The following is a 13,736-nucleotide window of genomic DNA, read 5'->3' as shown; positions in this document are numbered from 1 at the left end:
GGAGTCGCATCAAGAATAATTTATTCTTAGACTTACATGTAATATTGGGGGCATTCAATTTATTTGGCATATATTTTTTTATTTTTTTTTAAGTAACGCAATAGTTACTTTCCCTGGTAATTAGTTACTTTTATAATGATGTAACTCAGTTACTAACTCCGTTACAATTTGTGAGAAGTAACTAGTAACTATAACTAATTACTTTTTTAAAGTAACGTGCCAAACACTGCTGATTGGCCATTGTGTTCACGCACTCAACAGATATGTCTGTGATTGTTACAATGATCAACAGTTCAAAAACATGTAGCAAATAGACATCTTTGACGCTCTTCACCGAGCGCTTACACAGATGGGCACGGGAGTGTTTTGAAGCAGTCTATTAGCGGATCCATAATGTATCCACTGGTAGACGGATGGGCTGATTTACAACATGTTTTTGAAGCGTTGATCATTGTAGCCAATCACAGACATATCTGTTGAGCAGGTGAACACAATGGCCAATCAGAGGTGTTTACAAATCCACTCAACAGCGCACAAAACTAGGGGGAAATGCTGGTATCGTCAATTTTTTTTTCAATTTTTCAATTTTTTTTAAAACACTTTAAAAGAGTCATTTTTCATTTTCTTCGGCATTAAGCACTTTCCATTCTTGTATAAAATATTCTTATTTCCCCTCTCTACAACTCCAAAGATGCATATGCATAGCCGCCCTGGCTCTATGTGGGCTAATTTCAGGTGGGTTAAGGCAGGATTACACACATACTCGCTTTACTCACAGAGAAAACTATTATTATCGGTATTAAGATTAGTTATCACAGATGAGCATATCAAGACATTGACGTAAGACAGAAAACACATTGCTGATAATAAATGCATGTACATTTTTTTTAATTCTTTGTAGTTTTTTCTTCAGCATACAACTTTTTTTTTTATTAATATATCTATTGGGTCATAATTCAGCTGAATTTGACACTGCAAAAGGAGGAATTTACTGTCGAGTTTGATTTAGCGCATTTAATTAAGACTTTAACATGTTTACTAGTTTAGGAGGGCCGTGTCTCTATACCACTGAGCCATAAAAACAAACCAATTGAGGGCTCAGTGCAAGGCTGCGTTTCCCTGGGGGACAGTGAACATTGACGCAAAGAGAAAGGGATAAGGAAAGAGTTTTTTGGGGATCTTCCTGACTTTACAAGATAAATCTGTAGTCGGTGGTCATAAAAAGACAGAGGCGCTCGGGTGGGAAAGGAGCAGCCCACTTCAAACCCAGGATGTCATAAACATGCTTGAGGAGAGTAACAAGCCTCAGGAGTGACAAGACAAACGCTCCAAACAGGACATGCCGCACTTATTATGAAGTCACACAATAGAGGCCATGCACACATATAGCCTCCTCCCTGCTGACTATAGGAAAGCGAGCAGTGCTTCTATTGCAGCTGTTCGGTATGTCAACGATAAATTAAAATGGGCGACACATGCTCTTAGTCATAATTCAAAGCTGCTCTTGAGAAGCTACTAACATTAATACGACAACAAAATGAGAGATAAATAATTCAACAACGGATACTGTGATGACTTTCATTTATGAGGCTCTCTAGAATACTTGATTCTGATTGGTCAATTACAAGAGCCTCAAATATATTTGTGTAAATATTGTATATTCCTTCTTGGTCATTTTTATATTTATATTTGGTACAGTAATATTTGTTTTTCAACAAATATTAAAATATTAAAACATTGTTATTAAAATTCTATATTAAAATCTGCCCAATACTAATAAAATTATTATTTTAATGTTAAAAGCAATAACTGATAAGTGCCCGATATTAAAATTATATACAATATTGTCTAAATAAACAAAAATAATAAATAAATGCTACTAAATTATATTGTACAGTATCAAAAAAATAATAGCGATTTGCTAAAGATTACATTTAACAGCGTTATTAAATTATTCAAGCTTTTAAAATTTAACTTTAGGTATGAGTTTGATGACCACAAATATAATATAAATGTAAAAAGGAAAATGAGTATGTACAGTTAAATATTCAATACTGGCCGATTTACGGACAGCGTTGCCAAGTCTGCGGTTTTCCTGCAGAATTTGGCTACTGTTACACTGTTGCTGCAGGTTGTTTTTCCATGTCCCAGAGTTGAAGCTACCTCAAAAAACATGTTTAGCCCCTGGAATGTGAATTTTACCAGGGGAACCCCACCTAAAACATGGATTTTACCGCCCAGAACGCCCCCGGATTTTTACCGTGGGACCCCCCCCCGAAACCTAATTTGGCTAGTTTCGACTAGCAATTGGACGGGTTTTGTTGTCAAAACCTGGCAGCCCTGATATAAACCAATACCAATAAATTAAAATAAATAAATAGCACTGTCTGCATATAATCTGATATAGTACGAATATTTTATGCACCCTTAATGACATTACATTAGTCTTTACTTAAATAGTGATCTGATTGGATGAGTCACATTTGAAAACTGCAAATAGTCACATACACATTTCAACATTTTCTAAGGCTAATAAACTATTGTCATAAGAATGATTTATTTTTTTCTTATCATGATTATAATATATTTGACTATTTGTTGAATATTGGCATCTTTATTTATATATATGCCTAAATAAGTCACAATTAAGTTGTATTGTAATGATTTTACTAGTGGTGGGCCGTGAGACTTATCGGGCGATAAAAAAAATATTGCCGTTAATCTATTCTCAAAGTTGGGTTGGGAGCTGGGTCTATACTACGCAAGCTATGATGACTTTCACCTTGATATTTTAGCGCGGATGTATACCTAGCCGAACTGACCCTTCGCAAAGACCCACCCCCCCTTAGTTACTGTTGCTTTGTCCGACAAGCCATGACGCTGTCACACCGCACGCAGTGAAAAATAGATTGCGGAGCAAAGAGGACACTGACAACACGTCGAAAGACAAGACAGAGCAGGTTACTTATGATATTAAACAAAGTCCCAGCTTTAAAACGGTGTAGTTTTTAAGAAATTCAAACAATAAAAAACGTTTTGTGGCTCTTTAATGTGTCGTGACTATGGTCGTGACAGATTGCTGTAGCGCCTCAGCTCAAGAGGCTTGTAAAACGATCATCTCTTACTACGAGTCCATTTATAGCATCAAATAAACATGAATGAACATCAGAAATGTTTTTTCAAATGCGGAAAGATGTCAATATACACAATTTTTCAAGTTTAACTCCACCAAGGTTAATCTTCTAACTCCTGACTGCTTTGTCGGACAAAATGGCGGATTACTTTTAGTCATTATTTGGGTAGCACACATATTCTGAATGTTTTCAGCAGAATTCAAACGAGCCATTTTAATCTAGATTAATCTAGATTAATTCCAAGATTACAGTGAGATTAATCTAGATAAAAAAAAATGAATCTATGCTCACCACTAGATTTTATCTTGTTTTTATTAATTCCCTTAATATTTTAGTAAGATTCATACATTTAATTGATATACAGAGTTGCACTGCTCCATAAACAACAAATCAACTCCGGCTTATTTTCCACATTTTGAAACTGTTAGCGCACAACTTCGCTGGTTTTCAGCATTCCTATTAACTTATTGCGCCCTGTCTTTCTCTACTCATCTTGTCATCATTTCCTCTCATCCATGCAATCCCCTCCCCATCCCACTGTTATTCAGCAGTCACAGCATTGTCTTTGCTTTTCTACTGTCTGTCATTCTTCTTATATCAAAGGTGGGGCCCTGAGTTTTAGGGTCTCATTAATCTTTAGGAGAGGAACAGGGGCCTCTTAATCCACCTCACCCACCCTCTATCTGATCCCCTCAGGCCCCGAGCAAAAGACACCCCCCTCACAGCCCCCAATCAACACGCACACACTGAACATCCCCTCACAAAACTCCCCTGCAGCCACTGCTCCTGTCCTCCTCCCATCTTATCAAGTTTCAAGGTCTCTGATGTGGACAATACACAGGGCAGAGGCCGACTTTTATAGGTGTGTGTGTAAAAGTTAGAAAGATCAAAGCATATTTTATATATATATATTATGTGGGTGTGGCATGTTAAGGAATATTCCAGGTTTAATGCAAGCAGTGTTAATTTTGACAGCAAATTTTGATTAAGTTTTAGTCAAAGTCTTTTGACTAAAATGCCATTTAGTTTTAGTCATAGGAAATTGTTTGTTTTAGTCGACTAAATCTACAGCAAATTTAGTCGACTAAAATCTAATTTAGTTCAATTGTAATGCATTAAGCATTTCGTTAACAATACACAAATCCAATACACTGATATTCATCTGATATACTCTCCAAACTGTTTATGTTCACCCAACTGTACTTTGCTTGCCAAAGCGGACGGTTTTTGACCGTTCAAGTGCAAAAACACACAAAAAGAGCAAAATTCAGTACTTTTCAGGGATTGACACACTTATCATTGAGGTATAGTTTTCGTTTAAAAATATTTATTCAATTTCATTTTTAGTTTTTCTGCTTTCATTTTAATTTTAGTTAAAAGTTTTAGTAATTTTTTGTGTTTATGTCTTTTAGTTTTTGCTTTTAAATGTCTGTAAGTTTTTATTTCTGTTTATTTTAATACCCCAGGTTAAGCTGCTTAGAAACTATGAAATAAAATAAGTTTACATTTTTATATTTATTTTTTATTTCAGTTAATGTTTATTTCAAGTAATGAAGATTTCTTTGGTTTTAGGTTTAGTTAACTATAATAACCCTTATACTTGTAAAATATATTGAATAATGGTCAAATAATGTTCTTAGTCTTTCCTTACTTGTTTACTATGAATTATAATTAGAAACCCGTGACTCTTATTCTGAAATGTCTGCACTGTATCAGGCTTCTCATGAGGGTGATAAAATATGCATTTCTTACAACCGTCTAAAACATACTACCATTTAAACACCGTGTAGTAAACACTGTCATAATTTATCAACATTAGCGTATAAGCAATCGCTTAGCATAAATATGCGCTATTCATTAACTGCAAAGCAGTCTGAAGTGCTGCTGACGAGCCTGTAGAGGGCGCAACAGCACCGCGTTTCCCGTGGTTAAATCAGTACGTTACACTTCAAATATGCGCATCTTCCACACAGGACAGCAGTCCTGACTGGATATCTTCCCAAATCGTCCCTCTCTTTAATTTTCATCTCGTTTTTATTCGTTGACGAAAATTAGAGTAGATTTTAGTCATAGTTTTAGTCATTCAAAACGCATTTTTATTTAGTCATCGTCTCATTTTCGTCCGTGAAAAAATGTTGACGAAAATTATTCGCCAACGAAATTAACACTGAATGCAAGTGAAGCATGAACAACAGTTGTGGATTACCAATAATTTTAAGTAATTATTTATTCACCCCTTGTTTTCTTAAATAAATGAGTAAATCTTGGGGTAATTTTCATTTTAAAGTGAACTAATTGTTTAACTTGTACTGAACATGGACTATTTTTTTAAACTTACCAAAAAGGACACCAACAAACCTATTTTTGGACATATTTTAGACATTTTTGTGGCGTTGAAATAAACTAGTGGTTGATCGATCTATATTGGCTGATATTCGGCAAATTTTTCAGCACTGGTCAATAAGTATTTCTGTTTGTCAGTTAAAATTTTTTATTTTATATTAGTATTTTTAATAGTATTCTTAAAAAAAGTTTATGCTGTATGTCCTACGCCTTCCCTATTCTACTTACGGAACGAACGCAGCACCAGTTCCATTTTTTCCGTAAGTAGAATAGGGAAGGCGTAGGACATACAGCGTAAGCTTTTTGAAGAATACGGAAGTGTGGTTTTGGCAGAAGCACTTGGAAGGCAATCATTTGTTTATATAAAGCATATACATTTACATTTTTTTTTCCGAAAATGACCGATAGTTTCGCTAGATAAGACCCTTATTCCTTGTCTGGGATCATTTAAAGCCCTTTGAAGCTGCACAAACTAATTTTGACCTTCAACTGTCTGAACGCCATTGAAGTCCACTATAAAGAGAATAATCCTGGATTGTTTTCATCAAAAACCTTAATTTCTTTTCAACTGAAGACAGACAGACATGAACATCTTGGATGACATGGGGGTGAGTAAATTATCAGGAAATTTTAGGTGAAAGTGAACTAATCTTTTAAGTGTTGGAAACAAACTTTTATTTTGACATAGGAGCTCCCTTCTCCATCTTTGCATCCATTTACTGTCTTTGTTTTACTGTCTTTGTTTAACTTTGTTGACACTTTTTACTGTCTTTGTTTTGGTTTAGCAGACCTAACTATTAAAAAAAAGATAAAATTTCCATCTAAAATATAAATTTAAGCTTATTTTAAAGATTTATGCATTTCAAAATGAATTTCCCTAAATCAATTTCCTAATTCAAATTAAATGTGATATACTGGCCACCTGCTTTCTAAGATTGGCATTGGCATCAACCATCAAAAAATCCTTATCGGTTGAACACTGGAATAAACTGAAGTAGAGTGAGAGATGTTAGTGAGCTAGTCACCGATAGTTTGCCACCAGAGACCCTTCAGAACAACACCAGACTACCGAATCAACAAAACAAGATATGTCTGGTTGCTTTTCAAAGCTGCTGAGTGGAAACAGGACACAATCTGTGCAAAACCTCCTACTAGTCTTGGTCACTGATCTGAATGTCACGGTTAAAATAGATATTTGCATTTTGAGATGCAAAACGATTGAGAAGATAACCACCACAGGCTACTTTTTAAAATAAGACTAGGCGCACACTGAAACACTTTCAGTGGATATCTTGGATACCTTGAATAACACACAACCGTCACCCACAGAAGTCATTTTCACACACTCCATCAGTCAAAAAAACATCATTAATCATGGCTGAGAGGACCTCCATGACAGACGTTTGGCAAGATCACACTTCTCCCATCCCCCATCTATTATGAAGTCTCAGCTGACAACCCCACTTACGCACACTAGTAGGTGGTACGGGGGGTTTGATGGTAGACCAACACAAACAGCTCTCCATCTGGTTGAGTTTAAACCCATGGTATGGGGTTAATAGTCCCATCAAGCTGTGTCACTGAGAGCTTAGTCTTAGTCGGATGACGGCGTCAGGCCCATCTTTCTGTCACAGTATGCTAATCTGAGACCGGAGACATATGATTCCACTTAACTAAGGGGGCCGTCTCCATGCTAGGTGTCCGATTAAATCGCACATCCTGAAAGAGTGAAGCTAAATTGGATTTAAATTCTTCATATGGAAACTTGTCCTATAAAGACAAAATGTAGGTCTCTAAAATTAATGTTTGAGATGGGAATAAAAGAGCCCGCCCTACCTCGTTTCTGCATGTATGCAAAGAGATCGTCGAGGAACTCCTTCCGTTTTGGGTCATTGTCCAGTTCATAAAGCTGAAAGGAAAATTGTAAAAAATTAGTTCATTATTGTGAAATCCTTTACATCAACTTTTTTTGTAGACAAGACTTTGTTTGTTTGTGATAAAATACAGAAATCATTTAATCAATATGAGGGCTGTCAAATTTCATTAACGTATGTGATTAAATACATTTATACCATGGACTGTCTGAATACTCAATTTTGATTGGCTGGAAATTGTGCATTCAAAGCCATTCAATGCACAGGTAGTTCCAGTCAGTTTAGTCACAGTTTTATATAAACATGGTTTTATATAAACAATACCATTTTTTTTCCTTTACACACTGCTAAGGTTGAACAATCCAGCAAAATTGTGTTAGCATGTCACTGACACAATGTGTAATGACTAGCTGTGGCTAACAGAAGCAATGTTTACCTTGGCAAAGTCTCTGGAGGCCTCTCCTCGGCTTCTCCCACCATCGCCGTCCTCATTCCAGCTTGAATTTCCATTCTACGAGAAAAGAGAAAAAACAATTAGCAAAAAGAAAGTGATGGGAGGGGATGACATTGGGGGCCACTGTTTGAAAGGACAAGCTAGAAAGTGAGTTATTGGGTGTCGGGAGTCAAGATGCACAAACAGGCTCCTCTCTTCATGTCAGGCCTTCTTTAGCGCTAACCTTTGAACTCCAAGGGTTTTCCTCAAGCTAACATGAAGGGGTATGGAGCTTGATGGCAGAGTGACAGTGGACAGAAGCTACAGGGAAAGCAGGCAAATTCTGGCTGATAATTATGACCAAAAACAATGAATGGCCAATATTAAAATTGTATACTTGTATAAATCATATACTTTTAATATTATATAATTTTTTTTGGGGGGGGTATATGTATAAAAATTATATTATATAAAATATAATTATTTTTAAAAGCAAAAGTGAATTTAGGCATCATGAAACATTATAACGTACAATACAAAAAATTAGTATTAATTTTGAGATTTGCTTAAGATTACATTTTACAGTTATTAAATAGTTAGTGTTTTTAAATGATTACCTTGGCCATCATCTAAAGACCCGTTCACACCAAGAATGATAACTATAACAACCATGTTAGCGTCCACACCAGCAGATGATATCGTTCCGTTTATTCCAAGCATGCGCTACACTTATGTCGCTTGCCCCTTTAAATGCTTGAGCTCTTTTGATGGATTTTGATTGGCTGCCAATGTTTTTATCACTAATGGAAAGTGCCTTCTCTGTGCCTTCATTGTTATAGTTGTGGTGTGAACACTGCTATTCTTTTATTTATATTGAGAACTAGATTTATATTTATATTTTAGAACTATATCTTTACCATTATAGTTATCATCCTAGGTGTGAACGGCCTTAACACTAGCTACGTTTTGGAAATATTGCATCAGAAATGTGTGATGGAAACACCAAATAAAAATAAATAAATAAATAAAATCCCTTAATGAGCAAAAAAAGCTTGAGGTGGTTTTTGACTTGTGCGAAAAGACAATGTGAATAACGGGAGATGAAAATGCATTTGCTGAATAAATCCTGACGTAGCGAACATTAAACCCACATGACAAATCGGCTGTTTTATTTATGCTCATTTATTGGTTTCATTTACTGTTGGCTACTAGGTTACCAATACCACCATCATCCACTTGAACAACTTGATGGAAAGGCACCTAATTCAATTTATTTTTTTTTCTTTCTTTTTTGCAAACTTTGAAAAGATTAGCTTCACGTTTGGATGGAAACCCAGCTACTTAAAGTTAAAGGGTTAGTTCACCCAAAAATGAAAATAATGTAATTTATTACTCACCCTCATCTCGTTTCACACCCGTAAGACCTTCGTTCATCTTCAGATCACAAATTAAGATATTTTTGATGAAATCTGATAGCTCAGTGACGCCTGCATTCAAAGCAATGACATTTCCTCTCTCAAGATCCATTAATGTACTAAAAACATATTTGAAACAGTTCATGTGAGTACAGTGGATCAATATTAATATTATAAAGCGACGAGAATATTTTGTTTGTGTGTCATCAAAAATATCTTAATTTGTGTTCCGAAAATGAAGGTATTATGGGTGTAAAACATCATGAGGGTGAGTAATAAATTACATTATTTTCATTTTTGGGTGAACTAACCCTTTAAATATTTAATATTGACTAAAACTACTAAAAACTAAAATCATCATCCGAATACATCAAATATGGACAGATACCGATAAATGTCCAAATATCCAAAATTGACCAATTCTAATAATAAACCAAAATCTTATATACATCTAATATGGACTGATAATGATAAATTTGAAATCTGTAATATTGGCCAATAACAGATGTTACCAATATATCTTCTAGTATTAACATTGATGCAATCTTTTTTGCTCATATGCTTGGAGGCAATCAGTTTTAACGCCGCATCACCCTTGTTACCCAGAGGGCATGACCACAAAACAGTTATAAAATCTAATAGTCCCTCTGTGCACATGCCCTGTGCTTGATTACAAGTAATCCACTGTGGCTCCAGTATTCATTTACACAAAGTCTGAAAGGAAAAGGCAGAGTGGCAATAAAGCAGTTTACAGGACTCATCCACCGCCCCACTCTTTAATATGCTAAGTGAATCACAGCTGGGGAAGAGAGCGGTCTACAGCCTGGCCCTCTTCACGTTTACAGCGCAAACACACCAGCTGGGCCCGAGAGCGGGAACACGGTAGGGAATCAACTGCGGTGGGCATCCATGCTGTGCGCTATTGTGATGTGTCAAGTGAATGAGCGTCTACTGTAAAACCTTGAGGGAATCTGAAAACAACCACTTGTATAATGAATTACATTATAAAAAGGATTACGAGAAATCTCAAGTTTTCCAGACCCCTATGTATTTTATATAAAAGATTGTGTAGAATGCAAATATTGGCCATTAATCCAATTTTGTCCAATCTATGGAGCGTCTAACTTTGAGGGGATCTGAAAACAAGCAGCAACTTTTACATTAAATTCCAATATAGAAAGGATTACGAGAAATCTTAAGCTTCGCAGACCTCAATGAATTTTGTCCGGTGCACATGCCAAGCCAAGCGGCGTCGACACGACATCTGAGCGCAAAACATTACCCTACATCGAAGACATTTACGGACTGTGCAAGCTGTTATCAGGCTTACGGGTCAGGCTTTGGCCTTACTAATCATATTAAGGGAGAACTGATTGGCTAGTGTCCAAATTAGCTGAGAAGAGAGGAAGCAGATGACCATCTGGGTCACCCGAAGGAAATGACAGCCCCTTCCCCCATATTAATTCAACAGAAACCACTAGCTGACCATGGCAAATAATTACTTGGGTAGAAGGAACAAACACATGGTGTTGTCCAGTGTGTTTGTCGCATCTGAATGTGGCAAACAACTACTTGGGCTGAAGGGACAAACACAATTCAACTGTCTCTAGGAACATACAGCTCTAGTAAAAAAGAAAAACATTAAAGTGGGTGGAAACCACAGTATGAGTCTTCTAGATAAGTGAAATCCTGACAGAAGGGCTCAAACGAAGATCTTCTAGAGTGAATACAGTCTTCCATTGAGAAACACTGAGTCAACAGACAGTAATGCTATATCAGAATGGGTTTCCCAAGGTGCTTTCAACACCTAGATGGGATTGTTTAACTGAGATGAAACAGGAACCTCCCCTATCAAGCAGACATCTCTGGGCGTTAATGCAAATATACCAGTATGCTGATAGGAATGGGTGGTAATTGCATTTTGATAAGTTAAAGTCCATGCTGTGAGGGACAATTTAGTCTTTAGCACTCACCATGAGTCAACATTAAGTTGAGGCACTTAGGTTGTTTGATTTTCTTTCTTAAATGATTCTTTTACAAGAGGGTTGGGCAGTATGACCGTGTAGATTCTGCTGTACTATAAATATTAGACTGAACTTCCAATGTAGACAGGTTAGTTGATCATAATTTTGTTTTGATGCGTCACATGGCTTCCAGTTTAAATGAAGGTCATTCAGAGTTGCCGAGTAGAGCTGCAACATGAAGCCATATACAACTGATCTGTGGTGTGGATGTATAACAAAATAACAAAAAATAAAACTGAACCAAAAAAAAAATATATACCTCAAGTAGCTCAAAAAAAAAAAAAAAAAAAAATTAAGTTAAATATAACAAAAACAAAACAAATAGCCCTTTTTTTAAAAAAAAATATTTTGCCACAAGATGTAACCATTTTATTTGCCAAGATCTTTAATGTGTATTATGGATGTATGCAAATAAAGTTGGGCATACATCTAACTTTATATAGTGTTGTCATTTGTCACGGTACAAAAATTCCAGTAGTCGGTACCAGTAAAATTTTACGGTTCTCTGTACCAATTTTGGTACCACAGCAAAATCTATTGGAACTATTTTATTTAAACTAGCCTATTTTTTTTTTTTTTTTAAATTACTAAATATGATGGTAATCATACATATAAATATTTGGAGCGTGTGTGTGTATGTTTGTGTGTATATACACACCTCAATTAAGTAAATTTTGAAAAAAAAAAAAAAAAAAAAAAACATTTAAAAATTAAACAAAACATCCATTTTGAAACTGACATGCGTGTTTCTTTTAGCTATTCCGCTTTACACACTACAGCCTGTAAAACGATGAAATAAATATCAGTAAATAATGGTAATCTAAATAATAAAGTTGAGTATTATTCTAAAAAAAAAAAAATTCATTTTATACCCCCCCCCCCCCAGAATTTTTCTGTTCTACAGTGTTTTTTCTACTTTACCACAGTAAAGAATGTGAATTTCATAGGCCTAATTAAAAGCAAACCAAAGGAAGAAACGTTTATAATCCCGTGAGTGAGTGAAGATTTGGGAAAAGAAAAAGAGATTGTTAAATTCTCTGATAATCGGATGACCAGATTGCGATTCACAAAACAAAATACAAAGCCGACAAAACTTAAATATATGGATCGCCCTACATGCTCATTCGGCATGAACCAAAATGTTTTATGGCTGCGATGTCACATTTAATTGCTTTCTTCTTAAACAAAGCTTTTTTCTTCACGTAAATATTGGCACAGCCCTAGTGGGTGCCAAATATACCCGGATACTCAGTACTCCCGGTACTACAGAAATGCTGGTATCGTCACATTTTCAAAATTTCAGTACAGACTTGGTACCAAAGTACCAGTACTTTTCATAACACTAATACTCATGTAGGGCGATCTATAATACATGGCAAACTCTCAACTGCTTGATTGCTTGTAACATTTACAAAATGTAAACTATATTATCACCGAACTGACCCTTCGCAAAGACCCACCCCCCTTAGTTACTGTTGCTTTGTCTAACAAGCCGTGACGCTGTCACGCCACACACAGTGATTAATGCATCACGGAGCAAAGAGGACACTGACAACACGTCGACAGACAAGACAGAGCAGGTTACTTATGATATTAAACAAGGTTCCAGCTTTAAAACTGTGTAGTTTAAGAAATTCAAACAATAAAAACGGTTTTGTTGCTCTTTATTGTGTTGTGACAGATTGCTGTAGCGCCTCAGCTCAAGAGTCCATTTAAAACTTCAAATAAACATGAATGAACATGAGAATCAATGTTGTTTCAAACGCAGAATGATGTCAATATACACAATTTTTCAAGTTTAACTCCACCGAGGTTAATCTAACTCCTGACTGCTTTATCGGACAAAACGGCGGATTACTTTTAGTCATTATTTGGGTAGCACACATATTCTGAATGTCTTCGGCAGAATTCAGATGAGCCATTTTAATCTAGATTAATCTAGATTAATTCCAAGATTAAAGTGAGATTAGATTAAAAAAATTCATCTATGCCCACCACTAATAAAAAGACAGCCATATTAGTTCCCAAAAAAAAAACAAAGCTAAAAAGAGAAATAAATGAACTTTACTTTACAATGATCATTAAATTAAAGAAAGGGATCAAAGAAACTTTCTCTCACTGAACTTATGTCCAAGTGCCACACGGTCATTCGGTTATCAACAGTGCTGCAGCTGCTCCATGGGCAACAGCAGCATTAAGCAGCACCATGGGGGACGGCCAGGATCTTTAATCCAAATCAAATAATTGGTCTCCACTGCCAAAAGTCACAGTATCACTTATTCGGCTCCTTGCTGTGCCAGGAGCAATAGAGGCAGGGGAGGTGGGGGGGAGGGAGTAGATTGGGCACTTCTATCCCTGGGAATTTGTAATGGATCCATTAAGAGCAATTCATGGCTGTATGCCGCACTATGCCAAGTGATATTTCAAGGTGTGTGGCTGGCCCACAGTAAGATGACCTGGAAAAAAGTCTGTAAAATGTACAAGTGTAAAATATGCAATGGCATTGAAAACCA

At 36.0% G+C, this 13,736-nt stretch overlaps 1 protein-coding gene across 2 annotated transcripts in view; it reads right to left on the bottom strand.

Moving 5' to 3' along the window:
- arid3b (AT-rich interactive domain 3B) overlaps nucleotides 1–13,736 on the bottom strand; it is a 38,443-nt gene that overhangs the window by 14,823 nt on the left and 9,884 nt on the right. For both annotated transcript variants that reach the window (XM_067379546.1, XM_067379547.1), the window contains exons 3-4: nucleotides 7,788–7,862; nucleotides 7,314–7,386 (exon numbers count right to left, since the gene is read on the bottom strand). In XM_067379546.1, coding sequence (XP_067235647.1) covers nucleotides 7,314–7,386; nucleotides 7,788–7,862 — 148 coding nt within the window. The remainder of the gene's footprint in view (nucleotides 1–7,313; nucleotides 7,387–7,787; nucleotides 7,863–13,736) is intronic.

Source organism: Chanodichthys erythropterus, chromosome 24, assembly GCF_024489055.1.
Source record: "Chanodichthys erythropterus isolate Z2021 chromosome 24, ASM2448905v1, whole genome shotgun sequence".
Classification (NCBI taxonomy): domain Eukaryota; kingdom Metazoa; phylum Chordata; class Actinopteri; order Cypriniformes; family Xenocyprididae; genus Chanodichthys; species Chanodichthys erythropterus.
Note: the sequence above shows the minus strand (reverse complement) of the source record. Positions and strands in the feature narration are given on the sequence as shown.